The 13,838-nt window shown below is 43.3% G+C and overlaps 2 protein-coding genes across 2 annotated transcripts; one reads left to right on the top strand and one right to left on the bottom strand.

Annotated features, from left to right (window-relative positions):
• The first annotated feature begins 3,531 nt into the window (after nt 1-3,531).
• LOC101482073 (interleukin-17F-like) lies at nt 3,532-5,334 on the top strand. Its single transcript, XM_012923120.3, has 3 exons — nt 3,532-3,718; nt 4,296-4,486; nt 4,578-5,334. The coding sequence occupies exons 1-3, from the start codon at nt 3,692-3,694 to the stop codon at nt 4,819-4,821; spliced, it is 462 nt and encodes a 153-aa protein (XP_012778574.2). The 5' UTR covers nt 3,532-3,691; the 3' UTR covers nt 4,822-5,334.
• Nucleotides 5,335-5,373: 39 nt separating this feature from the next.
• stmn4l (stathmin-like 4, like) lies at nt 5,374-12,853 on the bottom strand. Its single transcript, XM_004565746.5, has 7 exons — nt 12,412-12,853; nt 10,874-10,944; nt 10,697-10,792; nt 9,933-10,138; nt 9,221-9,385; nt 9,087-9,104; nt 5,374-6,946 (listed from the first exon to the last, which is right to left on the bottom strand). The coding sequence occupies exons 2-7, from the start codon at nt 10,884-10,886 to the stop codon at nt 6,938-6,940; spliced, it is 507 nt and encodes a 168-aa protein (XP_004565803.1). The 5' UTR covers nt 10,887-10,944; nt 12,412-12,853; the 3' UTR covers nt 5,374-6,937.
• Nucleotides 12,854-13,838: the final 985 nt, after the last annotated feature.

The raw sequence follows: 13,838 nt of genomic DNA, 5'->3' as shown, positions 1-13,838 counted from the left end.
TAACAGAATACAGTTACTCATATTTTATATTTTAAATACGTAACGGCGGTACATGTATTCTGTTACTCCCCAACACTGTTAGCAGCACTTGGTGAAGGTGGGGATGAAGAACTTTTAACAGGAAGAAACCTCTAGGCTTACTCACACAGATCAGCTCAATCAGTTGAATATCTTCTGTGTTCATGAAGACAGAAAAAAATTGTTGCATGTGGAAATATTTACACGTTTTTGTGAAATCTAACACATTGAAACCTGAACTCCATTTAAGGAAAACAATGGTAGTGATGAGCATAAACCAGCTCCAACATAGTGGGGCGCTATACTATGCTGCTCAACGCATACACATAAAAGCTGAAAGAAAGAGGGGACGGATGCTAATTGATGTGCAAATTGTTTTTTATCACACGTTTCCATACGAGGCACTCGACACGGACACCGCAGTGGCAGAAAAGATGTGACGCGACAAATCTGATTTAAATCTGATTTAAATCCGATCTAAATGTGATTTAAATCCGACCCACAGACGTCACTTGAGGGTCCTAATGAATTTTGGCCTCCTACGTGTTGTTTGGTGACAGAAAGTTGATATTGAAGGCAGACGATTTCAGAGCAGATGGAGGCTGAGTCGCCTACGCCTTTGATGAGTGCGAAGAGAAGCCGGTGCACTTCATTAGCATGAGAGTTTATTTCTGTTATAAGTTTGAATCCATGCAACAGCTGAAACATGAAGCCAGAGCACAAGTTTCTCTGATTCAGGCCAAATCCAAAAGTGACAGATCGCAAACGTTAGTCTGCATCGTGCAGGGAAGCTACGCTATCTATGCTGAGATCTTTTTCATGAAATTTCCCACACAGCTTTCGAGACATAATGTTCATACTGGTGAAACAGCTGCTGTGAGACTTAAAGAGATGTGCAAGAGCAGAAACTGCAAAAGTCAAGTGCGATGTGTTACAGCCTGAACACATAATGTTTGTTTCATGCACTTTTAAAGGCAGTGCATGACAGACATGCACCTTCAGATAAATTGATGCATGTACGTACATTATATATTTATAATGGTGTGCTCCTGATTTCCCAGCATCAGCTGTAATTGTTACAAAGAGCACCTCCCCCAGAGGAATAAGGCCTGTCTAAATGGTGCAAACAGATAATATTAAATCCAGATAGCGTTGCATGGTAGTAGCATGTAGTTTATAGCTTCATTTTTAATTTTATTCATGTTGTGTTATTTCTATTTACTCCGGCCATGTTCTTTTACAGTAATTACATTTTGTGGGTAAAATAAAAACGAAAGAGTTGTGCGGTTGATTTTTAAATACGAGTTTCAAATGCGGTGACCCTTTTCTTACCTTAAATGGCGTGTGAACATTTCATTGACAGATGTAGAACAAAGTTAAGATGATAATGAGCATCCCGAGGCTGTGAAGTGATGCAGAAAGCAGAAAATTACTGATAAACATCAAGCTTTCAATCAAACCAGGTCACATACTGTAGGCTGCAAGAAAACAGAAGAAAACAGTGATGATGCTGCACTTTAGACCAGCCTGAGTCACAACACGACTGCAAATCAGGTCAGAGATTGAAGCGCGCTCGCATCCTGCAATCATGGCTGATGCTGCAGCTCTGACAACGCAACAAAACACACATCTCAAAACTCCGGCGGAGGAGAGGCAGGAAGACGATTCACGGGGTCTCAGGATGAGGTGATGTCACACTGGACTGTTGCATGAGTCATACTGGAACATTATGGAGGCTGTGATGCAACAAAGTGTGTCAGACTGGATTAACACTCAGATTTAACAATTAACCTCTTCTCGCTTGATTTGATACGTTTGATTTAAAGAAACAAAGACATGTTGAGTTTCTAAACTGACATGAAATCCTTCAAAGTTTCGGTTTTGTTAATATTTAAAAATCATCCTTCCGAGACATTAAAAGTGGTGTTCCACAGGGTTCTGCTCTCCGTCCACTTCTCTTTTGTTTATGATCTGAGTATTTCAGAAACTGCTGGAATTTTCCTGCACAAGCTTCTCTACAATTTGCAGAGAGTAGTCCAGAAAAGGGCAAATATCCAGCGAGCAGCAGTTCTCTGAGTGAACATGCTTGTTGATGCTGGAGGAGAATAGCCACCCTGCTTTGAGCCAAAGGGAAGGCAACAGCAACTCTGATAATCACTCCTTAAAACTGAGATATGCATAGGAGGGTCTCTGAAAGCACGACATGTCAATGCTGACGCAGCAGAAGACCACACTGGGTGCTGCGGCAGAAACAAGCTTTGGAGTTTGAAGGAAACTACCATCTTAGAAGATCTGCAGATCCTGACGTTGGGCCTCAAGGAACACAGAAAGGAATCATCTTCAGATTCTTTATGAACTCAGATTTCTGACACAACATGAAATTTTAAAACTGACAATGAAACAAAAATGAAGAGCAAAAACTAAAACAAGTTGGTATTTCTGTATAAAGCAGACAGCTGTGAAGCCTCAAGCTGCAGCTCGAGACTTTGATCTTTTCACTCATTATTTTAATTTGATTCCTTTGCATAAACACGAGTAGGACTCAGACTGGTCTGCAAAGTGTTAACCGAGCTTCTTTGTTGATAATGAAAACAAGAACATTCTCTGTAAATTTAGCTCCACGATGTCACAAACACAACACAGACGCCGTATTGTAACAAATATACAAATGTAAAGAACCAAATAATCGAAAAAAGCCACTTCAAAGGAGTCACGTGTGATAACATCATCTACAATCATGATAAGGACTGTTGAAGGGCTGGATTTTGCTTGTTACAACATTATATAAAACACAAAATGAAGATCTTTCTGGGCTCTTTGATAGTAAAGACTGGCGACCGCAGATGATGGCTGATAAGCCGACTGCAGATGGACGATCTGAAACTCAGTTTAGAGATAAATGTAAAATATTTACTGAAGGAATCAGATGCTGACGACATATCAGGAGGAATAATGCCACTGAATGTACATGTACAGTATTTAGACAGTAACACGTGTTGCTTTGGGCTCTTTCACTGTAAATAATAAAGGATTATTTACTACATTAAACAATTGTGGCGTAGAGAACTGTGTGGGCGATTCAGGCCTTTAGCACAGAGCACCGAAAGTTCAGCTGTCTTGAAGCGTTTAAACAGATGCACTTTAATTGTATGAAGAATTATCATATCGTGTGCTAAGGTGAAGACCTGAGACGCCAGAGGATGAGCTGACCTAAAAAAATCTGCATCAAATTTTCTTTGTGTGCCAAAAAACTTTAACCTCGAGATCGAACGCGAAAGTGGGTCGACGTTCAAGCCTCGTCATGTATTCTGTGTGGTTTAGAGATGAAGATCAAAGAAGAGGGAGAGAGAAAAGAAGGTGACATCATGAGAGGAGGTGTCATTCACCATAAAAATCTGAGCAGCTCCGAGTTGCAGTCACACAGAACACCACGAAACAAGAAGGAAGACGACACCATAGCCTGACCCTCCGCTTTCTGACAAGAGCCAGCAGAGCGTGAACCTCCAGCAGAGCCTGAACCTCCAGCAGAGCCTGAACCTCCAGCAGAGCCTGAACCTCCAGCAGAGCCCCAGGGTTAAAAAAAAAACACCCAATATCTTCTCGACCTGAAAAAACCCCAAAAACGAAACAACCAGAACATCCGACCGAAGAACGAACAGAGAAACCCGGCAGCATGTTTTCAGCGACAAACAAAGTGACGGTAAGAAAACGCTTGCCTGTGTTAGCTGTTAGAGACGCCACTAAAAGCTTTATCGAAGCTCCAAATTAAATGATTACGTAGCTATACAACTTGCAAATGTTGAAATGGTTTGTCATGATTATTTTTCACAATCTCAGGGGGTTACTGATAAATTAACACAAGAAACTTCCATTCGGCACTCATGTAATGCAACGGTGCCATAAAAACAACAACTGGTCCCTTATTCTTCTTTTATTTTACATTTTATTCACTTAAAAAACAACATTGTCTGGAAGTCCTCTGTTACGTCATCATAAGAACAAGTTTTACAAACGTGTTGATTTTATGAAAAAAAATAATTCTCCATTGCTGCCAAATGCCTCTTCCTGCTAAAATGACGTTCTTCCTCACCACAGTCTCCGGTCACTCTGGTTTTATCGCTGATATTGCAGGCTTACAATATAAAGTGTCATCTAAAGATAACCCTGGATTTTGAAATTGTATCTTGCAGTATCTCGTTGAAAACTGAGAAAAAGTTTTTACAGTGACGTTATCTGAAAATGGGGACCATAAACGTTTTGTGGCTTCTCTTCCTCAGGCCGCCTGTGTCGTGGCAATAATGATGATGATGATGATCACAGAGGCAGCGGCCATGCCGAAGACAGGAAGGACACACAAGCATGGTGCAACGCTTGAAACAGTCTCCCTGCAGCTGGACGCCAAAACTCTGGAAACCCACAGACACACCAGGCTGCTGAACAACGCCTCCATCTCGCCATGGACGTACAAGTGAGTGACAAACTGTGGCATGGCCCTTTAATCACGGGGCTTACAGAGCTCTTTTAATCATCTTTTGTCCCCTCGCTTTCTCCATCCTCAGCGTCACCACCGACGACACTCTGTTCCCTCCCTTCCTGTCGGAGGCTCACTGCCTGCTGCAGGGCTGCCTGAACTTACAGGGCCAGGAAGACCGGAACCTGGAGTCCAGACCCATCATGCACCAGGTGCTGCTGCTGCGGCGCATCAGGCCAGAAGGGTCGGCAGACTACCACTACCGCCTGGAGTCCCGCCTCATCTCGGTGGGCTGCACCTGTGTCAAGCCTGTGGTCCGAATCCAGCAATGAGGACCAGCAAAACGGGCTCATGTACGGAAGACCGGGAATGTCGAGAGAAAACTAAATTAGGGGTCCATACATGTAAAATACAGAATTACCTGCATGTAAATACGAAAATCCGACAAAAATCTGATAATATCTAATTTAAATAATTATATCTGTCAGAGTACGTTTATTTAATTGAATGACGAGCTGATGACCAACAGACTGACTTCAGTCTGCTGTTTCATCTCAGTGACTTAGTGAAATGCTGCTTAGCCTTAAACCTGCCATCTTTTTGTTTTATGTATATTTCCAGCGAATATTATTATTATTATTATTAATATTAAACAGCTCACATTTACTCCAGAAATAGAAAATGGGAGAAACTACACAACCAAACGCACACTGTAGCTGAGATTTAAAAGCAGAGATTTATTTCATATTCTTTCTGTTATTTATGGTTTAAAGTAATTTAATTTTGTTTTATTTAAGTATTTTGTGCTCTTCAGTAGATATTTATTGACTCTTAATGTATTTATAATCCAGAATCTGACTCAATAAAAAACCTGAACCAAGTAGTAAAGTGTGACTGTTTTATTGTTGAATTTAAAATATAATGTGATTTCTGTACATTATCATCATCATATCATAATCCTTTACAATGATGTTGCAGTGATAAGCAGCTGTAAACACTGTACACACGTCGGTCCGGTCACTCATTCGATGCAGCAGGGTGCAGCAAACACCACCGATGTCTCAGAAGCGTTGTGTCGCGTCCATTTCACACAGGAAAGACAAAGAGATGCGTAACTGGTGGGAAACAAACTTAAAGGCAGAGTTTGAAACAGAAAAACCTGCACTTCGGTTGGATTTGTCTTAATCTTTTGGTTGCGCTCACTCTTCCCGGCTAGCTCCGGCTCTTCTGGGGGGACACTGAGGTGTTTCCAAACACGCAGACGGTCTCCTCCCTGTAGGACACGCCCAGGAGGAAACAGGTCATCTAGGAAACGCCCATTAGGCATCCTGGTCAGATGCTCAACCACCTCAACTGACTCTTTTTGGGGTGAGTCTACTCTGAGGTCCTCACCCCCTCATCTCTTTCGGTCACCACACTCCGCTCGGGGCCATCGGTGAGTGCAGGAGCGTAGACTGACTGACGGCTTCGCCTCAGCTCTCTCTCATCATCACAACAGAACCTGGGAGTCAATCTCTCCTGCGCCACGCTTCCCTCACTAATGACAAATATCCAGAGACACCGAGTCTGAGCGATCCAAACCACATCATCTGTGAAACAGCAAAGATGTGATGTCTCCACCCCTGCACAGCGCCTAGAACTTCTGCCTTTAAAAGTAGGAAAAGAGCGGGTGAAACGAGCTGCCCTGGAGGGCAGCGCTGTTTTGGTTTGGGGATTTTAGGGTGTGGTTTGACTTCCTGTGTAGCGGTGATTTCATTGTTGGTAATCTCACCTCTACGACTAAGTTCAGCTCTATTTTTGCTGATGTTTGTCTTAAATTGACCTCAGAAACACTAACTCGTCTTGGACTCACTTTCAGTGATCTTGACTCTGATCCTAAAGGTCAAAATGGATCTGCTTGCTGCTTATTTTATACCTACAGATGCCACTAGATGTCGCTAAAGAGCCACATGCAATGATTTAAACAATCCTGCAGATGGCGCTGTTTGATTGAGATCAGCTGTAATTCCACGCATCCTTCATTTCGGTTAATTTTAACGTTCAAAGTCCGAGAGGAAGGTTTCCTTTTAGTCGTAGGGGATGGATCTGGTTGATGTTAGGTTGATAGGCCCACACATTCACACACACGAGCACATTGGCACCGTTGGCATGGAAACAAAGCACAGTAAAACCCCTTCAAACCATCTAATGACGACTGAATCTGCAGCGTCCATCTCGTTATAAAGAGTTCGTCTTGTTAAAGAGAGTCCTGGTTGTACAGAGGAGTTGTTGTGCAGTCGGTCTTGCCCTCTGCCCTCCTCATCGTCTTCTTCTCTTACTCTTTTCAGAGCTACTTCCTGTCAGTCTCTGCGCCGGAGTAGCACCAGCATCCCGGCACATCAAATATCAGCTCATCAGCCCTCCAAAATGGCTTCCAAATAAGGTTCAGCTTGTGTTGTGATCAGGCCATCAAGACACCTGGGAGCGGAGAACAGGAGGTTGTTGTTACCACAAACACTCACATTTAAAAGAGGAGGTGGTGAAGATATTAAAAAGCTTAAAACCTGCAGGGATATGAGCTACAGGCTCTCACTAAACACATTTCTGTACCTCTGGCACCTTTTTCTGGTTTGGTCTAGACCAGGGGTCTCGAACTCCAGGCCTCGAGGGCCGGTGTCCTGCAGGTTTTAGATGTGTCCTTGATCTAACACAGCTGATTCAAATGGCTAAATGACCTCCTCAACATGTCTCGAAGTTCTCCAGAGGCCTGGTAACGAACTAATCATTTGATTCAGGTGTGTTGACCCAGGGTGATGTCTAAAACCTGCAGGACACCGGCCCTCGAGGCCTGGAGTTCGAGACCCCTGGTCTAGAACCTTTTGATCCAGTAAAAGTAAAACTGCTTTATATCTGCAAATTGCAATTATTTTGTTAGTTTTGCTCTCTCCTCTTCACATCCTCCAGGTAACCTGTTACATGTGAATCTAAGGCTTTGACTTTGGTTACTGTCCAAACACTCATTCAGTGTTTAGAACAGTCTGGAAATGCCACATTGAAAACCTTTCATGCCAAAATAACTGAACAAGGCTTTTTTGGAAAGGTTACATCATTGCTTTTTAGCACGTGACTCAAACAGAACCCAAATCAAACGCTGAACGAGTGATCGGTGACCCGGTGGATGTTAAGAGACAAAATGTCACAGTCTCACCGTGGTTGGTCAAAAATGGCAGCTCTGACAATCACAATGAGAAACCTGTCTGAAAGTTGTTCTGGCGTTCTTCAGAGATCCAACAACAGAGATCAATTTCTATTCAATTTTATTGTTATAGCATCAAATCACAACAGCAGTCGCCTCAAGGCCAGGTAAAGACTCTACAATAGTAGCTATTAAATGGACTGCTATAACAGGGACCCACTCATCGCTAACTCTATGCTATCAGAACCCCCCAAAAGTTCCTTTAAGCTTGTCTCTCTTACTCAGGCGGCTGTTATGTTAAAATTGGATCACAGCATCACACTGTTACCCACTGCAATCAGAAATAAGGCTAAGAGATCATTGTTTCAGTCTTTAAAAAGTTATTGTTGTAAAATAATTCATGGTTTTAGGGCCACCGCTTGTGTTTTGAAAGGTTTCACCTCAACCACAATATCCCAACAATGACCATCAGATATTCATGTTGCCTCAGTTTCTCTCTGAGTATCCCAAACCCAGCTCCTTCCCAACCCTGTGCTATTAGAAGAATTTTGACATTTCTAACTAAATAACCTCTACCTGTTAACTCATTTCAGTAACTAATAGGTTACTCCTCCTTGTTACAGAACGTTCCTTCCTCGTGAACTGCGTCTGTCTGTATCACAGTGCCGGGTGTTTTGACGAGTCTCAAGTTTGACGAGTTGTTTACTTCTATCTTTGAGTCTTGACTTTGATGTTTTGACTTCACCTTTGCCTTGTTAGAGTTTTTACTCAGACCAATCTTGGTCATGTTTTTCCATCTTTTACGAGAATTTTTATCACCATGCTGCAGTTTTGGTAGCTTATAAACGTGAACTGTCAGTGATTTGGGCTACGTCCACACGTACCCGGGTATTTTTGGAAAACTGAGATTTTTCTATGCGTTTGCACCTTTCGTCCACACGTAAACGGCGTTTTTGGTCACTGAAAACTGAGATGTTTAAAAACGCCTGCCAGGGTGGAGATTTTCGAAAACTCCGTTTTTGCGTTTACATGTGGACGAGAAAAACGGAGAAAACGTCAAAGGCTTTGTTTACTCTTTCCCACGAGGCTTCTAGACTTCTGATTGGCCAACATTTCTACACGGGTAGGAATATATCGCCACCTGTTGCTTTGGCATGTTCATAGCAGTGTTTTCCTTCATTTTTGCGTTTACGTGTGGACGGGATTATTTTTTAAAACGAAAAATCTCCGTTTTCAAAAATACCCGTGTACGTGTGGACGGAGCCTTGGTTTGACTGCATGTTTGCTACTGCAAACTGTGTTATTTGAGTCTATAGTGTTTCTGTAGTTGGTTTTTCTCCCAGAAGAAGCAACAGAGATTAAAATAAAAACTTTTGTCTCACAGTTTCTACCCAGATTCGCTCTTTTTTCAGCCGTGCTCACCTCCACGCTGTGCTTGTCCTGAAAGACACAAACAGAAACCACACAGGCTCCTTTTAGTGATTTATTTCCAGAGTTCCGATTTTATTTTCAGTAAATGAAGGTAACATCTCGCAGTGTAAAACCGTGGTCCTCACCTCCTCGTGGAGCCTCTCCTGTGAGGCGTTCAGGTGCATCTGCCGCTGCTCCATGTTGGCGGTGGCGCGATGCTCCTGACACTCTTTGGCCAAAGCTTTCTGAGCGACTTCCCGCTCGTGCTCCCTCCTCTCGGCCAGGTGCTTCAGCAGCTCCGCCTCCTGACACTAGAGCGAGTCAGAGGGAAGATTGTTACTGAGTTTCATCCCTTTACACTGATGCCGGGTTCTCAAAAATCTTGAAATGCATTTGTCTGAACAGACACGTAGAACAATTGGAAAGAACTTGTGGCGTTCCTCAGAGTTCGATTTTAGGGCCCCTAATTTTTGTAATAACATCTGGATGGACTGCAATTTAAAACTGCACAGACATTCATGGTGACTTGAGGATGAAGCTGTCTGACTACTGACTCTATGAGCCTCACATCTCTGTTTTTATTGACATTTCTCTTAAACTCTTTGAAGAATTTCCATAAATTGTGCATTTCATATATGTTTGTTCTCCTTAGCGTGAACTGTACTAACTTGTTTATCGCAGTGAGACCAAATCAGGTCAACATTTTAATTTGTCCAAGAGGCAATACGAGCAAAACTGTTGAACATCAATAAATTAATGTTACACACATTAAAAATATTTAAATGTTTTTAAATAAAACGTCAAATTTATGACCTTAAACACTTTTAGGTCACCTACTACTTTGACACACATACACACCTTCCTCCTTTCCTGAGCAGCATCCAGTTTCTTCTGGATCTCCGCCAGCGATGGTTTCTGGCGAGGCGGTGTCGTGGCCCTGAGCTCGGGGGCGCCGTCGAAGGTGGGTGGCTTCAGAATGACCTCGAAGGCCTGGCCACTCGCTCGCTTGCTCAGTTCGATCACCTCCATGTCCCGGATGTTGCAGAGGTTCAAGTCCACCACGCCTGCAGTTGCAGAGAGAGGATGAGGCGGTGAGATGAAAAGAAGCCGTGGTTTTATGGTTTCATTTGGCTGACTTCGTTGTTGGGATTTACGCTAAACTACTGTTTTGTACATCTTCCTCGAACATGGACCGATTGAGCTCTGCAACTTTTAAAAAATTGGTTTTCACAGGTGCTCTGACCAGAGCTCCCAGTGCATGAGATTCAGATTTTTATGACTCATTAATGGGCTGGTTGATAAACTGTACATTGCAAAATTTGATGATTTATTCAACACTGAATATAAACGTGTTTCCATTCAGAGAAAGCTCAGCCTCGAAAAGTTCATCCTGCAGCTTTTTGGGTAAATATTTTGTGTTATTTACATTTCATATCATTCTCTGGTTTCATTTACTGGTATGACCAACTAAAAGCAGCCTCAGCATCGTCTTTCCTGCTGTAGCTCATAGACAGGTTGAGCCTGAATCTGTAGTCCTTTTTCACTGCAGACATTTTGACTGTTTTTAGCAGGACACCATTACTTCCTGTCTTGCGGGACAAAGGTGACTTTGTGCTACTGACCTTCCTTCTTGTCGGCCGCCGGCTCTCTGGGCTCGGGAAGGATGCAGGAGCAGAAGAGAGACACCAGGGGGAGGTCTCGCATCTTCTCCCTGTAAGCTGGAACATTCAGAGGGAAAAGATATAAAGAAAAGCTGCAGACAGGACTGAGAGATAAAAGCAAAAAGAAAAGTCGTTTACCTGCTAGAGTCATCCTGCTGCTGCTGCTGCTGTTCTCAGTCAAAGACACTGTGGTGAGGTAGAGTCTGTTCCTGCAGAGAGACACATCTAATCAGTGGAAGCCGATGAACAACAATGCCTCTCAGGCAGCAACACAAACATCAAACCCTGCACGAGCCGCATCTTTGCTCTTGCTGTTTCATCCGCAGCTCGCTCGTCCGCTGTGATTCAGTGTCATTTTGCTTTCTCTGGTTCACACACTAAGAATATCTCTGCCATCGATTCGATTTAAAGGTGAGCTTTTGCTCACGATGCAGCTTTTCTCGGCTCGTGTGAGTCATTCACACGAGAAGATTCGACACCTGCCACTGATTTGCTTCGGGAGCTTAAAATAATCCACTCAGTGTGACGAATGAATCAGCAGCAGAGACACGAGGAGCTGCTCGGGCTTTGGCCTCCGAAGCGAAGCCGCCGTTGCAGAGAGAAACCCTCAGTGTGCCCCAGAAACAAAAACTCAGCAGCTTTTTCTGCTGTTCCCTCATCAGAGATCATTCAGATCACATGTGCAGGAACATCATCACTTTCTTCCGTGTAAGGCTTTACAGAGAGATTCTACAGATCTGTCTCGGATTCACACTGACCTCCACAGTTCTAAGAAATGTAAAGATTTAAAAGCAGACTATGGTTGTATTTGTAGTTTTGTCTGCATCTGTTATGAAACCACAGCAAACACGATGTTATCTGAACTTTCCTGCAGATAAACTCTGATCTGTTCTGAAAGCCTGGTAAACACGATGTTACTCAGTCACTGCAGCAAATTACAAACTGCATGAAAATCATTTGAATTTCAAAGTCAACTCCAGCTATTATCCAAGCCTGCTTAAGATTCATCTTTCACTACAAGTTCATCTTTTAAGCTATTTGCATTTGATCATTTCACGTCTGCAGCCCAGAAAATGAAGAAAATACCAACATTTATCTCCACAAACTGCATTTCTAATTCTAAACATAAGAAGGCAAAAAGATTGAGAGAGTAAACGGAGAAAAGCAGCAAAGCTCTACTTTGTAAATGAGGAGGCATATTTATGTTTACATTTGCTTTTTTCTGCAGAAATTGATTAAAAACATGAATTTGTTGCAAAATTTAAATGCAAACGCAAACACAACGTCCTAACTTTGTGTGTGTGTGTGTGTGTGTGTCACTGCGTGCATGTGTGAGTGTGTGTGTGTGCATGCTCTCAGCGATGATGTCATTGTTGCCAGAAAGCGCATCGCCTTCTGCAGAGATGAAGGAGCTGAACTCAAACAGCAAACCGAACGAAACAAAAACTGAAGAAGAAAATGGAGAGAAAATACGCAGGAGAGGATGCATGAGAGCGAGAAAGGAGGAAGAGATGAAGAGAAACTGCAGAGGAACAAATGCAGGAACAAAGAAATCGAGTCACAGCCGAGAAATCTGCTTTTATCGCCTCATCTTTCTGCTCTGAGCTGCAGAAAATGTAAAAAAAATAATAATAGAAATAATCAGTGTGGGGTGAACGAGTGGATCTGTCACTCACCCTGCAGCGATGCTCGCTCCAGCTCTTCTCTGTTCACACTGAAGATCTGCAGCTCAGCAGCATCAGCACCACCACACAGCAGCCCAATACATGACATCACCCACCAGCCCTCTGATTGGCCAGCAGGGATGCTGGGCCGTGATTGGTCCAGCAGGGCAGAGGAGGAGAAGGAGAGGAGGAGGTGGTGGTGGTGTTGGGTTATTTCAGAGGAAACCTCCTGACCAGTAACTGAAAGCTCTTCATCAGAATCAGGAGGACAAACTTTGTCACTTACTGAAAGAAACATTAATGTGTTAAAGATGAAAAATCAACTGAAATTAAGCAGCGATCAACTTTCCTGGGATTTCATGTGTGCAGCACCAACAAGGGCTTCATGGAAGCAGCAGCACAGGCCGAGAGGCCGAGTCCCGACAACAACACAGAAAACATTCAGGCGGTTTTAAAAAGATAAAATCTTTCTTCTAAGAGGCAAAAATGTAAAAATAAAAAGACGTGAAACAAGCAAAAATATTAATGCTTTTAATGTGAAAGGGACATCCTCTGTCCACAGGAGCAGGACAGAGGTGAGCCTTCAGTCACCGTGTTTATTAAAATAAGATCTGTATCTGCATGTGCTGCATGCACCATGAGGCGACAGAGTTCTGCAAGGTCAAAGGTCATTTGATTCTAACTTAAACAGCTCTACCAAGTCAGAAGTACTTCTGAGGTCACGAGGCTCCGGCGGTGGGGGGAAGGATGTTTTTATGACTCACCTGTTTAAACTGTATTGAGGGTTAAAGCAGGGTGGAGGAACTCCAGGCCTCGAGGGCCGGAGTCCTGCAGCTTTTAGACGTGTCCTTGATCCAGCACAGCTGATTTCAATGTCTAAATGACCTCCTCAACATGTGTTGAAGTTCTCCAGAGGCCTGGGAATGAACTAATCATTAGATTCAGGGGCGCTGACCCAGGGTGAGATCTAAAACCTGCAGGACACCGGCCCCTGAGGGGCCCACCTGTGGCTTTGCATTATCAGGGGCGTGGCCTCCCTGATGGACAGGTGGCTAACGTTTTCTTCAAACTTTGACAGACTGCAGTCTGAATGCAGTTTGGGAACAAATATTGGTTTTCCTGCAGAAAATGCTGGAAACACCTAAACATTACAAACTCTGGATTTATTTTCAACAACTTTTCAGCAGCTTGTTAACATCACATGACCTTTGACCCTTGGTAGCGAGCTGCAGAGGGATGATTCTTTATGCAGAAAAAGCATGAAGGCACACTCCAGGCCTCAGGATGAAAATCCTCCCACATACATGTGCTGCTGGGCGAATTAACGAGAGAACATGTGGAGATGAAGTGTAAGGTGAGCCGGCTCTGCTTTGATCCGGTCTGATCCAGTTTGCTGGGTCGGCGTGCTTCTGAGGAAATGTCAGCGCTAAATTTACCGG

This window comes from Maylandia zebra, linkage group LG1 (genome assembly GCF_041146795.1).
Source record: "Maylandia zebra isolate NMK-2024a linkage group LG1, Mzebra_GT3a, whole genome shotgun sequence".
In the NCBI taxonomy this organism is placed as follows: Eukaryota; Metazoa; Chordata; class Actinopteri; order Cichliformes; family Cichlidae; genus Maylandia; species Maylandia zebra.
The sequence above is the reverse complement of the archived record's forward strand: the minus strand, read 5'-3'. Positions and strand labels throughout refer to the sequence as shown.

Bases quoted from the DNA above. Each gene is read 5' to 3' on its own strand.
- LOC101482073 (XM_012923120.3), top strand. From the start codon at position 3,692: ATGTTTTCAGCGACAAACAAAGTGACG. The intron at 3,719-4,295 runs GTAAGAAAACGC...TCTCTTCCTCAG, and splicing joins CAGCGACAAACAAAGTGACG to GCCGCCTGTGTCGTGGCAAT. The intron at 4,487-4,577 runs GTGAGTGACAAA...CTCCATCCTCAG, and splicing joins ATCTCGCCATGGACGTACAA to CGTCACCACCGACGACACTC.
- stmn4l (XM_004565746.5), bottom strand. The intron at 10,139-10,696 runs GTCAGTAGCACA...CTGCAACTGCAG, and splicing joins GGCGGCCGACAAGAAGGAAG to GCGTGGTGGACTTGAACCTC. The intron at 9,386-9,932 runs GTGTGTATGTGT...GACTCGCTCTAG, and splicing joins CTGCTCAGGAAAGGAGGAAG to TGTCAGGAGGCGGAGCTGCT.